The sequence below is a fragment of the Periophthalmus magnuspinnatus genome, chromosome 10 (assembly GCF_009829125.3).
Source record: "Periophthalmus magnuspinnatus isolate fPerMag1 chromosome 10, fPerMag1.2.pri, whole genome shotgun sequence".
In the NCBI taxonomy this organism is placed as follows: Eukaryota; Metazoa; Chordata; class Actinopteri; order Gobiiformes; family Gobiidae; genus Periophthalmus; species Periophthalmus magnuspinnatus.
The window spans coordinates 10,610,598-10,628,784 of NC_047135.1; the positions used below are offsets into that span (position 1 = coordinate 10,610,598).

An 18,187-nucleotide genomic window follows, 5' to 3' on the forward strand; every position below is an offset into this window, starting at 1 on the left:
CAAATGACTTTCTCCCATGACTCCTTTGGATCATCCAAATGGTCATTGGCAAACTTAAGACGGGCCTGGACATGTGCTGGTTTAAGCAAGGGAACCTTCCGTGCCATGCATAATTTTAAACCATGATGTCTTAGTGTATTACTAACAGTAACTTTTGAAGCGGTGGTCGCAGCTCTTTTCAGGTCATTGACCAGCTCCTCCCGTGTAGTTCTGGGTTGACTCCTCACTTTTCTTAGGATCATTGAGACCCCACAAGGTGAGATCGTGCATGGAGCCCCAGTCCGAGGGAGATTGACAGTCATGTTTAGCTTCTTCCATTTTCTAATAATTGCTCCAACCGTGGATCTTTTTTCACCAAGCTGTTTGGCAGTTGCCCCATAGCCCTTTCCAGCCTTGTGGAGGTCTACAGTTTTGTCCCTTGTGCATTTTGACAGTTCTTTGGTCTTGGCCATGTTAGTAGTTGGAGTCTTACTGATTGTATGGGGTGGACAGGTGTCTTTATGCAGATAACAACCTCAAACAGGAACTTCTAATTTAGGATAATAAGTGGAGTGAAGTTGGACTTTTTAAAGGTGGACTAACAGGGTCTTTGAGGGTCAGAATTCTATCTGATAGACAGGTGTTCAAATACTTATTTGCAGCAGTAACATACAAATAAATTATTTAAAAAGTCATACAATGTGATTTTTTTTTAGATTATGCCTCTCACAGTGGACATGCACCTAAGATGAAAATTTCAGACCCCTCCATGATTTCTAAGTGGGAGAACTCACAAAATCACAGGGTATTCAAATACTTATTTGCCTCACTGTAAGTCAGTGCTTCTTAATAATTTTCTATCATGCCCCCCTATGAAGAAGAAAACATTTCGCGCCCCCCTGGGTGGGGGGGTTTCCATAGTGTCTCTTTAGCAAAAGTGTCTCTTGTTCACTGTCCTGTGTCACGATCTGTTCGCTCTCTCCTGTTCTTTGCTGTGTGCAAGCTGCGTACACGCTATCTACAGTATCTACAGTGTCATACGCGCCCCCCCTGGGATCTCACGGCACACCCCACTATTTGAGACCCACTGCTGTAAGTGTTGTATCAGCACATATTTTACTGCACTCAGAGACAGCCAGTAATTGTAGAGGCAACACTTACATCCGGGTTTAGTCCCCGGGTTTAGTCCCCGGGTTTAGTCCCCGGGTTTAGTCCCCGGGTTTAGTCCCCGGGTTTAGTCCCCGGGTTTAGTCCCCGGGTTTAGTCCCCGGGTTTAGTCCCCGGGTTTAGTCCCCGGGTTTAGTCCAAGTTAAAGGATCCCCTATACAGTCTTAAGTGTATTATCAGCACAGCGTTTGCTGAGCTTAGAGACAAGGCTGTAATGGTATTCAGAAATTACACATCTACATTCATAACTTGGTTTGTTTCTGTTTCAGCAGATTTTACTCTGAGAAGCAGAAAAAACAGGGTCATTAGCCTCGTTTTCATTGAATCAGGCCTTATTAAGGTATTTTACAAAATACTGTAATAACCTTTGATTTTCTTGGACAAGGGGCACTACTGCCTTTTGGTCCAGACGTTGCAACTAGAAAATTATTGCAAACAGGATTTAACTAAAAACTAAGTCAAAGTTGTATGACTCATATTGTCTGTCATTTTCTGATAATTATATCAGTTTTCTATCTCTCAGATTATGCAGATATAAAAAGGGATAAAATAATAAGACATACTATAATTTGACTCTAAAAATAAGACAGGATCCAATATTTCTGTAAACTGTCCAAAAGCAAAATCCACAAGTTAAACCTGTTAGGAATGTACTAAAGGTGTATTATGTAACTTTTCTAGTGGGTGGTCCGCTGACTGCTTGTCTACATGGAAAAGTTATTGTTTTGCCTAAAATGTTCTACCGTATGGTATTGAATGTTTGTATGCATTTAATTACAGGTGTTTTTATTGCTCAAAAACAACCTGAAAAACATGCATCCTTACTGTGAGTTTGCTTGCCTCTCCACAAGTATGACTTGTAACTTTACCTGGTGGAATATTTGTCTCCATTCAGACAGATTTGTTTTTGTCATACACTGGATCATTCTTGGCAAAGCATTAATATCTCCATGGTGACCACCAGCAGAAAGCAAACGGTCAAGCAGAAAAGTTCCATAGTGCTCCTTTAAGCTCATACTCTCTTTATCACAGAAGAGTGCTCTTACAGTTGGGAGGATGACGCAGGGCTGCTTGCGAGTGAGTCGGCAGTGTATCTCTGCGAGTTAGTGCCATATCCATCTTCGCTCTCGGACGCCGCGGGCTCCACCTCTGACAGGTACGAGCCATCTGGACCCTCCTCTTTCAACTCAGAGCCATCGTCAGGGTCTGCCTCGCTGCACACCTCCTCCTCCTTCACCTCCTACAAGCAGCAGAGGAGGCACTTTAAAAAGAATCATTCTGTTTTTGTATCTTTTTTTCTTTAAAATAATTTTTGTATTATCTTTTCCTAATCTCTATCTATCTAAGGCTCCAGCAAAGGGGAGGGGGGCATCTCGTCCCCACGCGTTGAGCCGACCAGGTGAACCAGTTTTTTCCAACGCTGGCGGTCTAGGGCCAGCTGCTCTGCGTCCTCTATGGTGACTCCAAGTTGTTGGAGGTCGCCCGCAATGATGTCAAGCTTTTCCTAATGATAATTATTATTTCCTTTTTTTTTTAGTATATGGGTAGTTATTCTGGAGAATATGGTAAAATAAAGTTGACAGAATAAAATTTTCTTTTGCCAAGGATCCTACTAAGGCAGATAAGTATTTTTATAATACAGTGCCCCTAAACTTTATGATTTCACTTTTTCACACCCAGTTATTTGTGATTACTTTTTTCCCCATAATTACGCCATCCTAGATCCAAAATATGATTAGCTTAATGTGCAAGTTATACATCGCCAATAATTGATATATATATGGTCACATAACAATAAGTGAAAACGTGTTACCTTGGACTCTCTTCCTGACACAGAACTGTCCTCAGAATCTACAGTGAGAAAGATAATTTACATTTAAACCATCATCACCTTCTCTCATATTTAATTTACCCATTTACAACAACAGACCTAAACATGGTGGATTTGCTTCTGCTTGGTTCCACTCCTCTCCTTCACTCTTCACCATCGCCTCCACCACCTCTTTCCCTTCTTCCCCACCCTCTTCTGTGACCTCGCTTCCTGTTTGTGCATGGTCTGGGGTGACATCACTTCCCGTCACCTCTGTTCCTTCCCCCTCTCCCTTCACCTGCTCCTCTGTCTTGGTATCATGTTGGAGCGGATCATCTACATCCGTTGTTGTTGACATTTGGGTGTTTGCAGTTGTCATAGTAGCCCCAGTGGGAGGGTCCTGGCTGGGGTCCTGGACTGAGACTGAGGGCTGCTCCGACGGCTGTGTGTCCCAGGGTCCGGGCAAAGCGTGAGCTTCCTCACACAGAGACAGAGCGGCTTCTACTGCAGCAGCATCCAACACCTCCACAGAGTCGTCCACCTACATACAAGAATACACACACTTACGATTTGAGCTGTATTTCCATGAAGGGGAGACTGATCTTATGGATACTTTGAAGTGATGTCATGCTGGGGTGTTCTGCATGTATCTCTATAGTGGAATGGCATCCCATTTCCTAAAGAACGCTATTTGCTATTTGAGAACTACAAGTTAATATTGTGATTTGGATTCAGTTAAGATGTATGCAGCCTTTTGTGGATATTCTAGGGATGCACTGACACAATTTTCTCCAAAACAAGTATGAGTTCATTTTCGCCACTAGCTGATACCGAATACCAATACTAGACATTATTTTTTACAGGGGTTCGATTATAGTGGTAAATGTGAATTTCATAGGATTTTTATAGTATAGCATAATTGTTCATCTTAAGATACTCATTTGAGAGGCAGTTTTAAATTCAACTGAAATCACTGTAGATATTTACCACTTTGTGTCTCCTGACTGTGCTCCATGCTCACTGCTAAGCAGCCACTTTTAGCATAACAGTGAGTGTTGTCTTGCTTTTGCCACACTTTCACCAATATGGACATGCTGTACCTCTATTAAAAGAACCCGCTCTGAACACACTCTATTTGTTTTTCAAATACAATAAGTTACAATGCATGTACAAGCAAATAGTGACCAGAACCACTTAGCAACATTAGCATGCTACTATCATAAACACAAGCACTGCACAGATAACCTTTGTGAACTATAAAAACCTTTAAGACTCCTTAAAGAGTTCATGTGACAGTCACATATGAATAAAGCTGAATTTAACCACTTAACGTTCCGACTTTACGTTACAACTTTACAGCAATGTATGTGTATTTCTGCATCACCCACACAAACAATCTACACATCAAATGAAAGCTACGGCATTCATCTTTCTGAATATGTAAACCCTTTACACCGCTAATCACCACAGTGCTGACAGGAAAGCCGTTTTTACAGAGAAGTCAGAAATGTGGATTTGGACTTCACTTACCTTTGAGCGCTCTGGTTCTGTCAAACATCAACATATTCACACAACGTTGGTCTCATTCATTTCGTAAAGGTCCAGAGAATATAATCCAGTCAAGAAATTATGTCCAGGAAGTTAGATCCTCCATGTCCAATCTGCTGCAGGAAAGTGAAATCTGTTCTGTCACTTCTCTGCATTTCTTTTGTCAATTTCAAGCATAATACACTTCTGACAGCGCCAACTTTGTTCCTCAGCGCAAAACAAACTTGTTAGCTTGTGATTGACACTAAAGTTGGCCAATAAGGTGGGGGCTGTGGGTTACTGGAGCGACAGTGAGTGAGAGCTACAGATGACTGGAAGAGTACACCCCACTCTCCCCCTTGTAGAATCAAGCTGTTACATTACACACGTTTAGTGATGTTTTCCTCTTAAAGCCCATGGACAGCGGAACACACTGATGCATGACATGCAGTGGTTTACTGTAAACAGACGGAGTTTGCTACGCGTGTAAAAAGACGAGACTGGATATATAAATCCACGCGTAAAATGATGCGCGTGTCTTTGCGTAATTTTACGCAGCAGTTTTGCGTTTTAAACATGACGAAACGGACAAAACAAAGGAAGTACGCGACCGACGACACTGTGGATGTTTGTACAAGTTAGACTAGAGCAGTGGTTCTCAAATAGTGGGGTGGTGAGATGCCGTGGGGGGTGCGTATGACTCCGCGTATGCAGCGCGTACGCAGCGCGCGCACAGCAAAGAGCAGGAGAGAGCGAACAGATTGTGACACAGGGCAGTGAACAAGAGACACTTTTGCTTAAGAGACACTCTGGAAAACATTTTAACAGGGATGAAAAGAAAGGCGGAGATAGACGGAGGTAAAGTCACCTGAAAAATAAGACGAGGAGGAGTCTGATGAAGAGTATTTAGCACTGGGCTTCACCGTGACTCCGGGGGGACACGAGGACAGACCGGTGTCTGCTGTGTCTGAAAATGTTGGCAGCGGACAGTATGAAGCTAAATAAATTAAGGCGCCACGTCATTACACCTCAGTCAGTCTGATAAGACGCTGGAGTTTTTTCAGCGTAAACGTGTCAAATATTAACAACAATCATCCACTTTGTGAATGTGACTTAAACCAGCGAGCACTGAGCATCATATAAGGTGGTGTACCAAATTGCTAAATTACTTGCTTTAATTTGATATTTATTTAATTTTAATGTATTATTTTGATATTTATTTAATTTTAATTTAGTCATTTGATGTTTATTGAATTTTAAGTGTAAGTGTAAGTGTGATCGGTAAGTGTGGTTTATTCTGCTATTAACTTAATTGAGGGTCAAATGTGTATCATGTGTAATCATTAGCATTAGCTAATGCCAATCATCACGCACACACCACTTGGGCGAAGTGTCTTGCCTAAGGACACAATGACAGAACTAAGGACACAATGACAGAAATTGGTCCCAGCGGGATCCTCCAACCTTCGGGTTGGGGGACCAAAGCTCTAACCACTGAGCCACTGTGGCAGAATGACTGTCACACTGTACAATCATGTACAGTGTGTTCTTAGTTTACAGTGTGTTTTTGTTTACATTTTGAAGTGTGTGTGTGTTTGTTCACTGTTTGCAGTGTGCGGTTTGTAAATATATATTTATTTTGACCCATACCACTTGTTTTGACTGTATTTTATATACAAATATACATTTTATATTGTGTTTTGATATGATATATAAATGTACAGTAATAGAGCAGCTGGGTGTGCAGATACAGATTCCTCTCAGTGTGAGTTTTCAGTAGAGCCCTCACTGATCTCTGTGGGTTGAAACATTCAAAAGTTATTGGAGTTTTTCCAAGCGTTTTCCAAATGTCTTCATTCAGATAGGTTTGGAGAGGCCTGGACTTACTCATGATAAAATGATTGTAAAACTCTCATTTTTATAGGTATTGACCTCAAATTTGAAATGTAAGTGGTCAACAATCTTGTCAGTTGACATATAGTGTATTTTTGTCCCCAGCTACCTACTGCAGCTTTCTACACCTTCATTTTCACAAAAAAAAATTAGGCAAGGATGAGATTTTTTTTTTATGTGTGTTCCAAAGTGTATAAATGCTCAGCAGACAAACTTACAGTGATTCTGACACCTGTGGGTAAAACTATAGGGTGTTACCTTTACAAAGACCCCAAACTTGTGCATTTACTACTGAGGGTTAAATAATGGTGATTATTTTAATTTGGAGAGGTCAGAACAAAGGCAATTTCACCAAAATGACACGGAATGTTAAGGGGTTTAATGTGCAGAACAGTTAATGTTCCTCTCTATGGTGACCTCCGCTCAGTCCTCACTGCTCAGAGCGTACTGCTCAGTTCAGAGGGGAGTTGTGAGCATCAAATAAGACAGTTACAGTGGTATCAGCTCTCTTGCTTTATCGCAACCCATTGACACTGATGAGTACGAGTATGGGTACTGGCACCTGGTATCGGAGGATTCCTAGGATATTCCCTTGGTCCTCAAACATTGTTTCCATCAACATAATGGATGACAACTAGGTTTTATTTTGTGTTTTGATTTAGTCCTTAGGAATTTTTGGACCAGGCATTGAGCAATGTGAAATGTGGGTAAGTGACTGTGTGGGGAGCAACATTCAGCAAATTGTCAAACCCCAGATTCAATCTCACAGCCTTCTAGTTTTTTGTGAATGACCAGGTTTGGTTTAGGAATGCACCAATGCACTTTTTCAGTTCCGATACCAATGTCGATACCTTGTGTTTAAGTATTTGCCCATACCTGTGTAAGGACGGAAAATGGCACTTATTTCTTTAAAACACAGTTAACTTATTACACAAGAGATCCAATTGTGTTATGCAACTGTTATTTATCCTTCAAATAACTATGGAACAGCTTTGTATGAATACAAGTAAAAAAAAAAAAGAGACATTCTAGGCCAAAATTTGGCAGTGAATGCTCTTATTACATTCAATTAATGCCCAGCCAGGATATTGGCTTATATCCAATATAGCCTTTATCAGGGAACTGATACCTGATCCAACATTTTTTTCAGTATCAAAGCATCCCTAGTTAGGTTGTATAAAATACAGTATAAGAAAGGTAAAGCAAAGCTGCTACATTATGTCTGACCTTCTCCTCTATGATGGCGATGATGTCTCCCACAGTCTCCAGGTCGAGCTCGTCTCCCATGTACGACACGGCAACCAGGTCCTCCTCTCCCAGCCCTGCGTCTTCACCGAGCTCCGCCTTAACCTCTGCATCTGCCTCTGCACAAACAGTATCATGTCTTATAATGAGTTTGTTTAAGTTGATTTGGATATTTGATAAATTACATTATGTTCAAATAATAACCAAAAGATATAAATGAAAGAAAAAAAAATAATTCCAAACATGAACATAGTCTGCAGTCAGAAATCACCACCCTGTTGGAGAAGAAAGCCATCAGGAAATTGCCACCAAGCAACAGACTGAGTTCTTCTCCTGGTATTTTCTCATCTCCAAAAAGCATGGCCAACTTCAACTTATTTTCAACTTAAGAGCACCAAACAAATATATGTGCCATCTGCGTTGCAAAATGTTGACAGACCCCAGAGTGAGACAATCAATCTGCAGGTTTGTTATAAAAGACTTAAAAGATGCCCATTTTCAAATTCCTATATGGGAGGGGCACTGGCAATTTCTCCCATTTGTCTTTGAGAGCATGACTTACAAATTTCAGGTTTTCCCTTTCGGAATATCTCTGGCTCTTCGCACCCTCACAAGATGCATGGAGGCAGTGCTGTTACCCCTCAGGCAGAGAGGTCTCAGAATCCTGAACTAACTAGATGATTGGCTCCTGTATGCACAAACACTGAAGGAGTGTCAGGTTAACCTGTCTCTTCTGTTGGAGCACCTACAACATTTGGAGTTGCGTCTCAACTACTGCAGAGAGTTTGTGTGGTGGAAGTGAGACTATTCCTGGTGGCTCTGCTGTGGCTACATATGACTTGATTGTCAGACCTCTCACCTCTCTTAAACAGGTGTCCGTGGGAACTCCCAGTACTAGAGATCAACCAATATGATTTTTTTAATGACCGATGACAATGCAGATTGTTTAGAATCCAGAGAAACCAATGGTCGATACGCTCTGCTGATATATTAGGGCCAATTTAGATTATCTCCCCTACAAAGTATTATATTCTCACCCACAATCCTGTTTTTGCGTACCCCATTTGGATTAGTCAAATGAAGCTTGATACATATTTTTAGGCAGTTGGTGAGCACAAACCAAGGCTGATAGCAGATAGGCTAAAAAGTCCAAATATTGTGCCAATATATCGGTCTGTCTCTACCCTCTGCCCCTTTCAGGGCCTGGAAACACTGCAACAGCCATTTCTCCAGGGGCTCAGATGCTGGGCTTGGCCTCTGAGAGGACTGAGCTGCTAGCTATGGTCTACATCTAGTTGACCTTCTTGGATGTTTGGCACTAGAGATTCTAGAGTTTTTTCAAGGGCTCTTGGAGGCTGGTAGGTCACCATCCATATTAAGAAAACTGGAGGCTGCCATTAAGGGGGCTCATGTGGGGAGATATCATTTTCCCAGAGATGTGTCCAACCTGGTCTCCAGGTTCCTCAAAGGGGTTTTGAGAAGGCCCAGTTTGAATCCCTGGAAGTGGAAGACCTGGAATTGGTTGTCTAAATCCTGGTTGTCGCACTGACTTGTTAATCTGATCTGTCAAGTACATGTGTGCATGAGCTGCTAGTTTCCTACAAATGTCAGGGCCCATTCTACACATGGCTTCTTGGGCTTTGTGGCAAGAAGCCACTAGATGCGATTGGTCAACCTCTTCCACATGTGCCTGTTTTTACAAGCTTAATGTGACAGCAAGCACATCCTTTAGTGTGTCTCAATGATGAGTTGTTTTTCCCTCTAGTCTTGCTTCTTGCTTTTTGATGGGAACCAAACAACAACTTTCTGTGTCTGTCAGGAATTGTTTTGTTGTCAATCAACATAAGAGGTCAGACTGGTCTTTGTGTCTTGTGGAGTTACGCTTGTTTTTTTTGAGCACTTGGTGCCGACAGCGTTTCATTCAAATTAACTGCCAAGTACTGCAATATTAATATCACTGCAGTACTTTAATATAATTTGTGACAGAACTCAAAAAAGTGCATGCCTTAATCAACTAGTGAAACTCTGTAAAAATCAGGTACATAGCCTGAACAAACAGTCTTACCTTGTGTGATTTCTGCAGTTGTGTTACCTTACAGTTGTGTTACCTTATGCATTCCTAACATCCTAATTAGTCACCTTGATGAGTCTATAAGTTTCCAACAATACAAAAATTTCAAGTTTATGAGAATACAAGAAGCAAAGTATAATTTCTCATACCAATTTATTACTACGAAGAAAATGTATATCCTTTATTTTTATGGATATGGATGCTTTTGTAGTACAATACAAATTGATCTGTGATGGTGGATAGTGGTGGCTAGTACCTTGGCTAGATCGTGTCTTTTTTGGTCTGGACTAGTTAAATAAAGGATATAATAACAACAACAACAACAGAACTACTGTGTCATAATGGCATTGTGCTATATAAATAAATACTGGGTTTGACATGTGTGTCACAGTATATGCTAATATTATAACATGACAATAAAGTTTGGGCTGTGGCGTTTTAAAATAGATCAAATGACACAGGAGGAGCCCATATTGGAGTGAAAGTAAAAGGTGAAGGCACTGACATAATGTTGACAATAGCTAGGTGTGGTTGTGTGGTTGTATGTGTGGGTGGAGAAGATTAACCTGATATGACGTCGTGAGTGGCCGGTAACACTGTGGCTGTGGCAGTTTGCACTCCATTTGTGAGGGTTCCAGAGGCATCGCCATCTGAAACCTACAGAATAAAAGATGAAGAAAAATATGTTACAACTCAACAATGTCCTTAAAAATACGCAAAAAAAAAAATTCTGCTCTGATTAATTGATTTTAATCATTGATGTTTCTTAGACCAGAGTTAGTTTTTATCATCTTAAAAAATTATGTTTGAGGCCAATTTGATCTTTAAAGTGCATTTATTTTGACTCATTTTGACTTAATTTGGTGGGATTATATATATATATATATATATATATATATATATATATATATATATATATATATATATATATATATAAAAAAAGTCAAATTCTTCACCAGAAGACCCAGCATATGTATTGTATATTGCAGCTAAACATTTGGTTGTCTCACCAGTCTAGGGCTTGCGGAGATGAGGTTGCCCTTTTTGAGCAGCTCGGACAGCAGAGGAGAGGGAGGGGGCGTGGCCTTCTGAGCCAGAAGCCTCTTCTGGGGAGAGTCGTCCATGAGTGCAGACAGAACGGCCTCTTTAGGTCCAGATGGGTCTGAGGGCAGGAACACCCCCACTCCCTGCACCTGTAACGGATCAGAAAAATAGTAATGCTATAAAATAAAGTACAAAAACAGAACTAAACTACTTAAACAAATTCAGTTTTAATGGATAACTCTTGAATTGAAATGACCAAAATCTTGAGGAAAAGCCAGCAGTGATAAAGCCTTACAACACTGTGGTGTCCAGTGTCCTCAGATGGGGCCCCTCCTGTGTCCATGGGGGGAGTAGGGACAGAGGAGTCAGCCTGAGAGTCCAGAGAGGTGGGACTGGCACCCAAAGGCGATCGCACTGTGACACTGGGAAGGCGCTTTGGCGTGTTTTTAATGGCCTGACGAGCTACAAACACACAAAGGAGATTGATATACACATATATATTAACATTTTTGGTACATGCAACAATTCTTTTCATCAAAGTGTAGAGACTTTTCATTGTCTCTACACCTTACCTTGGTAGGCCATTTCCGTAGCTTTTCTTTTCTGCTCTGCTTCCTCCTCATCTTGCTTCTTCTTTCTATGAGACAAATCGAAAACAAAAGGTTAAAGGAGTCAAAGTATAAGAGTTTTCTCCAAACTTCAGTGACTTATTCTTACAGTGTAATTTCTGTGAGCAGCTCCTTTAGTTGTGAGTCCATGTGGCCAGCCTGTATTAGGTCCACCTCTTTCTTCAATTTTCTGTTGGGAAAAAAAAGAAATAATAAAACATCGTTTTCATATAATCAACAGACCCACATAGGGATATAATGATACACTTACAGTATAGGTATTTATGTATTTATTATTTCATTTAAATATTGGCATACCAAATTATATTTTCATAATATAATTTATCATTATTATTTTTAATTACCCTGTCCAGAGACTGCAGATTGAATTTACTATTTTGCTATAAGCCTCTTTTGTGTAGGTCAATGTTTTATGTCCCAGATACATTAACTAAATTATTGTGAGGACTGCTTTTAATATATTCAATATAGGAACATTGGCCTCTGCCCACTCTGAGAGGTGATCACACTCTAGCCTTGTCTTTCACCTGTACTGCTCTTGTGTGTCTCTGAGTAGTTTCTTCAGCTCCTCGATCCTTTCTGTGGTCAGCCTCCGAACAATCACGTCTTCAATGGTTTCCACCACTTCTCCCTTCTCACCACGTTTTCGCCTGAACAAAAATAAAACCACAAACATCAATATACATCTCTAAGATTATGAAAAATTAAGTGTATTTTTGTACTGACTTTGGTGCTTCTGTGGCTTCCAGCAGCTCAGAGTACTGAGAGGCACAGTGCTGGATGGAGACAAACATGTTATTATAGCATGTTACTGCGGTCGCGATGAGCACATAGAGGTATTGTAGAGTGTGGTAGGTTTGTAAATGTCTTACTTTTTGGGAGAACCAGTCTGGAGGTCGGCCCGGCTCTGAGAAAGGCTTGATGGCTCGACTTACAGACACCCTGAAAAACAAACAGCTTTATTTAGAAAACCATCAAACCACAAAACATACATGTGGCCTGCTAAACAGGTGAAATGGATAATAAATCCTTTATTGCAACTGACAAAAACAAGCACACAACTATAGCAGATGTATTGCCAATGGGCCAAATGTAGCTGTTATCATCTGACTATATGGCTATGAAAAAATATCAACACTATAACACTACAAAACAAAAGATAATACATGCCATTCTATTTAGTTTAGTCTTTACAGCATTTAAAATAAAGGTAGCATGGAATCAAGTAAACAGCAGTAAGAACACAGTTCTCACCAGTTTTGGTCTCCACTCCTCATGACAGAAGAGGCCAAGCACAGTTTCTCTCTGATGGACCATGGTTCAGTCGGCCCCACGTTCAGTATTTTGTGTTCTGGGGAAAAGAGATATGTCGTCATATAAATACATGGGTGTTGTGACAAAAATTGCGGATGTCTTCTTACACTGTAACACTTTACACTGACTTCTGGGTTAAGTGATTTATGCATCGAGTCATTTTGTGTGAATTGTGCAGTAAATGCCCTTCAATGCCATGTTAAAGAGTTTTCCATCTTTTGTATTACGCATTTTTCAAAAGCGGAATATGACATACTTAATATAGTTTCAATTATATATTTAAAGTGCTATGTGCAAGATTTTCAAACAAACATATCTACAATACATTGGAACAATGATTATAGTAGGTGATAAGAATCAATCTCAGGATGTGTTGTGTCACAATGCAATCTGCTCAAACAGTCACCTTTAGATCAACTACAATGTTTTGGTGTTTTTACATCGTTGAAATCACCAACATCATAAAGGACCTGCATACAGAGACTTTACATCGTTTGTTTACAAGAAGGCTAGTTAACGTTAGCATGTTTTCTCCGCTGATGTGGTTTACAGCATTTTTAATACTTTTTACACCTCTCAGCTGCAAATTTCTGTTATGATTTCTTGAGTTGTGATCATATACATTACCCAATAGCTTCAAAAGTGGCCAGTTAATTTAATAATACTTCATTTCTTAAGTTACAACGAGGCTTAGCTTAGCAATACAGATACGGGGGACACTTTGATGGGGCACACAAGGCTTAAAGCGACTCGTTTTTATTAAAATGTACATAGTTAATTCCTTATTATGTATGCAATCCTACTTTGCATGTATAAACTAAGACGTATTCGTCCGTGATGACTGATTAAATCCAAGAAATCTATAGAAATAGCACTTACTCCCGATGCCGCTCGCCATCTCTTTTGTGAGCAAGCCGAGGCTCACTTCCGCCGGACCACATTCAGCATCGCGCACATTCAAAGCGGAACTAAAGCGAGCAGAGGTTTCCATGGAGATGTCAATGCGATTATTAGGCCCGAGCCTGGGACTAAGTCCCGGCGAGGGACTCATTAAAACCGCGTCCGGAGCATGGAAAATGGCAAAAAATCAAGTGGTAAACACGCCCCGACATGGCAGTGAGTGGTGTCAAAAATTAGAACTCGACGAGCTCTAATTGTCACAAAAGACGCCGAGAAAAAATAACGAAAGACGACTCGGTAGCGCCACCTCAAACTTTGATTTTCATTGGGCCAATGGGAGCCCGATTCGGAAAAAGTCAACGTAAAAATCTGAAACTCACATCAAAAAATAGAACATATTGGGACATGACAAAAATGATATTATAGCCCCGCCCTAAAATGCACAGGAAGTCGGCCATATTGGATCAAACCCGGGAATGACAAAAGTGCACACTCTGGCCGTGTCCCAATTCGCCAAATGCACCCTTTGAAGGGTCCCTTCGAAGTACTCTTCAAAGTGTAGTTTGAAGGTTCCGGTCGAGAATCTGCCCTCCTCAGTGTAGCCTCCATCTTGCTGAAGTGGGACAGGCCCACACCACGGACCGCACTTCCACCGCTGTCTTTGAGCGTACGATATGTACATTACGTACATTATTTTTAATGATTTATTATTTAATAGAAGAAAAGTCAAGATGTCGTCGTCACAGCCGTTTCTTTCTGTTTAGATTGAATATCAATAGGCAAATATAACGTTTGAGGTGATTTTTTTTACTCAATTGTAGCTACTTCATAACTTAAACAAAATATACCTTGTGAAAACGTAATAACAGAGACAGAGGTAACAATATAATTTTTACATTCATAGTCTATAAACCAAAGAACACTGATTAGTGGTACATATAGTGGGATATTGCAGTTTAATGGTTCGGTATTTTGGACAGTGGCTACACCACTTTAATAACAGTAGAGGGCACTGTTTCCCTTCTATGCCGTGCCAGTTCTTTTCATCTGATTATTATAAGGTATTTTCTAGCAGTGCAGCGCTACATCAAGCTAGTGTCTTGATTTACTAACACGAAGGTAAATGACACGTGCCCACGAGGGGCGCAGACGTATGGAATGTACCGGAACACATGAAGATTTTGTGCACATCTCAGGACTCTCTTCTGTCCTTTCCTCAGAGTCCGTTGCTTCATTGTTCACATTACCTGTGTGGAACTCATTAAACCCTTCTGACTTTACGTTGCAGTCTCTTAGTCTTTGTCGCTTACAATAGAAACGAGCATTCTTAAATTATTCTTATTGCAATAATAATTACTCATGATAATAATGTCTCTTATTGTCTAGCAATAACTCCACATTCCTTTATTCCATGTAACTCCCCTCCTTTTTAATCATCAAACACACGGCCTGTACTTATCTTTATTCAGATTTAAAAGTTTCATATCACACTGTTGTAGATGAGGTAAACCAGTACGAACATTTGAACGTGTATTGCGCAGTGGACTCCATTTTCTTCTCTTTTTTGCGCAGCCGCGGTGCATGATGGGATATAGAAGTGCGCGAAGTGTGCACGGATGCACGCTTCGGTTACGTCCGATCTCCATGGAAACAGTGCAAAGGGAAGGGCAGGTTTTCGGCCGCATTCAGTAGGGTGGGTTGAAATGGGACAGCCCTTGTCGCACTGGAAATTACGTAACTGCCCTTCGAATCGCCCTTCCAATGGTGATTCTAAGGCCAGGTGGGCGAATTGGGACACGGCCTACAAATTTACAGCAATGTACGTGTATTTCTGTGTCACCCACACAAACAGTCTACACATCAAATGAAAGCTACGGCATTCATCTTTCTGAATATGTAAACCATTTACACCTCTAATCACCACAGTGCTGACAGGAACGCCGTTTTTACAGAGAAGTCAGAAATGTGGATTTGGACGTCACTTACCTTTGGGCGCTCTGGTTCTGTCAAACATCAACATATTCACACAAAGTTGGTCTCATTCCGTTCCGTAAAGGTCCAGATAATATAATCCAGTCAAGAAATTATGTCCAGGAAGTTAGATCCTCCATGTCCAATCTGCTGCAGGAAAGTGAAATCTGTTCTGTCACTTCTCTGCATTTCTTTTGTCAATTTCAAGCATAATACACTTCTGACAGCGCCAAGCTTTGTTCCTCAGCGCAAAACAAACTTGTTAGCTTGTGATTGACACTAAAGTTGGCCAATAAGGTGGGGGCTGTGGGTTACTGGAGCCGCGGACAGTGAGTGAGAGCTACAGATGACTGGAAGAGTACGCCCCACTCTCCCCCTTGTAGAATCAAGCTGTTACATTACACACGTTGAGTGATGTTTTCCTCTTAAAGCCCATGAACTGCGGAACACACTGATGCGTATGTAAGGTATTTTTTAACAATGTAATACTACCCCAGATGCCTGTAGCCCTATTCACCAAAGACTGTGTGACCCCCCACCCTGAGAGGGTCATAAAGCAATTTGCGAGCACTGGGACCAAGAAGATAACATCTATGATCAGGGCCACTTCCTATCTGTAGCCCTGTTCACCAAGGACTGAGTGACCCCCACCCTGAGAGGGTCATAAAACAATGAGATTGATTGACTTAAAAACACACACTGTTGGATTTTGCCAAAAGGTTTTTAAAGTGTAAACACATGTTGACGAGAAGAAGACCCTCCTCTGGGAGGCCTATAAAAGCTGGAAACACAAACATCTCAGGACTCTCTTCCTATCCTTTCCTGAGAGTCCGGTGCTCCATTGTTAACTTTACCTGTGATGAACTCATTAAACCCTTCTGACTTATACTTTAGTCTCTTAGTCCTCTTTGACGCTTGCATCAGAAACGACCATTTCTTACACGTAACATGCAGTGGTTTACTGTAAACAGACGGAGTTTTCTGCGCGCGTAAAAAGACGAGACTGGATATAAAGATCCGTGCGTAAAATTACTTACTTACTTACTTTGTGTAATTTTACGCAGCAGTTTTGCGTTTTAAACATGACGAAACGGACAAAACAAAGGAAGTACACGACCGAGGACACTGTGAATGTTTGTACAAGTTAAACTAGAGGCATCTCGGACCCGGAGCGGTTCGTGGAACCGAGTGAAGATCTCATGGTGGACTGAGGAGTAGAGGGACCTTATGTTTTGATGGACTGGATGCTGTTCCTGATCGGTAAGCGTGGTTTATTCTGCTATTAACTTAATTGTGGGTCAAATGTGTATCATGTGTAATCATTAGCATTAGCTAATGTCAATCTGCGCCCCCATCATCATGTATCACTCTTGCCTAAGGACACAATAACAGAACTAAGGACACAATGACAGAAATTGGTCCAAGTGGGACTCGACCAAAGCTCTAACCACTGAGCCACTGTCACAGAATGACTGTCTCACTGTACAATCATGTACAGTGTGTTCTTAGTTTCCAGTGTGTGTTTGTTTACATTTTGAAGTGTGTGTGTGTTTGTTCACTGTTTGCAGTGTGTGGTTTGTAAATATATATTTATTTTGACCCATACCACTTGTTTTGACTGTATTTTATATACAAATATACATTTTATATTGTGTTTTGATATGATATATAAATGTACAGTAATAGAGCAGCTGGGTGTGCAGATACAGATTCCTCTCAGTGTGAGTTTTCAGTAGAGACCTCACTGATGTCTGTGGGTTGAAACATTCAAAAGTTATTGCACTTTTTCCAAACGTTCTCCAAATGTCTTCATTCGGATAGGTTTGGAGAGGCCTGGACTTACTCATGATAAAATGATTGTAAAACTCTCATTTTTATATGTATTGACCTCAAATTTGAAATGTAAGTGGTCAACAATCTTGTCAGTTGAGATATAGTGTATTTTTGTCCCCAGCTACCTACTGCAGCTTTCTACACCTTCATTTTCACACATTTTTTTTGGCGAGGATGAGAAAAAAATTTTTTAATGTGTGTTCCAAAGTGTATAAATGCTCAGCAGACAAACTTACAGTGATTCTGACACCTGTGGGTAAAACTATAGGGTGTTACCTTTACAAAGACCCCAAACTAGTGCAGTTACTACTGAGGGTTCAATAATGGTGATTATTTTAATTTGGAGAGGTCAGAACAAAGGCAATTTCACCAAAATGACCCGGAATGACCGGTGATAAAAAAGGTTGGGGACCACTGGCCTAGATAACCCAAAATGTGTTGTCCACATATGTGGACGCCAGGTCCTAGGTAGGTAGGTGTATGTGTGTGTGTGTGTGTGTGTGTGTGTGTGTGTATGTATAGTTTCCTAACAGGGGCCTATGTGATTGTTCCCCTGTCCCCAGCTCTGATACAGAGGACCATACCTATGCTTCCACAGTTCTGTTTTCTCACATTTAAATTATCCTATATTTTTGAAAGTAAATTCAATAGCCTGGCACCTCACCCTGGCCCTAACCTTAACCACAGTCTCAAAACCAGCCCCTAACCTCACCATAACCCTAAATCCTACAAGTGAAGGAACACAAAACTGACCCCGATAGAGCCCTGCTCATGTGCACTTCTCAAAAATAGGAGCAGCACAAA

General features: G+C 40.8%; 1 protein-coding gene across 1 annotated transcript in view; it reads right to left on the bottom strand.

The window, feature by feature from the left end:
- The window catches only part of psd2 (pleckstrin and Sec7 domain containing 2), a 288,837-nt gene extending 275,228 nt beyond the window's left edge, over positions 1 to 13,609 (bottom strand). The window contains exons 1-13 of the mRNA XM_033974418.2: positions 13,559 to 13,609; positions 12,620 to 12,716; positions 12,238 to 12,307; positions 12,092 to 12,141; positions 11,893 to 12,015; positions 11,454 to 11,534; positions 11,309 to 11,373; positions 11,032 to 11,198; positions 10,703 to 10,885; positions 10,259 to 10,349; positions 7,604 to 7,740; positions 3,077 to 3,497; positions 2,960 to 2,997 (exon numbers count right to left, since the gene is read on the bottom strand). Coding sequence (XP_033830309.2) covers positions 2,960 to 2,997; positions 3,077 to 3,497; positions 7,604 to 7,740; positions 10,259 to 10,349; positions 10,703 to 10,885; positions 11,032 to 11,198; positions 11,309 to 11,373; positions 11,454 to 11,534; positions 11,893 to 12,015; positions 12,092 to 12,141; positions 12,238 to 12,307; positions 12,620 to 12,716; positions 13,559 to 13,577 — 1,542 coding nt within the window. The 5' untranslated portion in view covers positions 13,578 to 13,609. The remainder of the gene's footprint in view (positions 1 to 2,959; positions 2,998 to 3,076; positions 3,498 to 7,603; positions 7,741 to 10,258; positions 10,350 to 10,702; positions 10,886 to 11,031; positions 11,199 to 11,308; positions 11,374 to 11,453; positions 11,535 to 11,892; positions 12,016 to 12,091; positions 12,142 to 12,237; positions 12,308 to 12,619; positions 12,717 to 13,558) is intronic.
- Between the last annotated feature and the right edge of the window lie 4,578 nt (positions 13,610 to 18,187).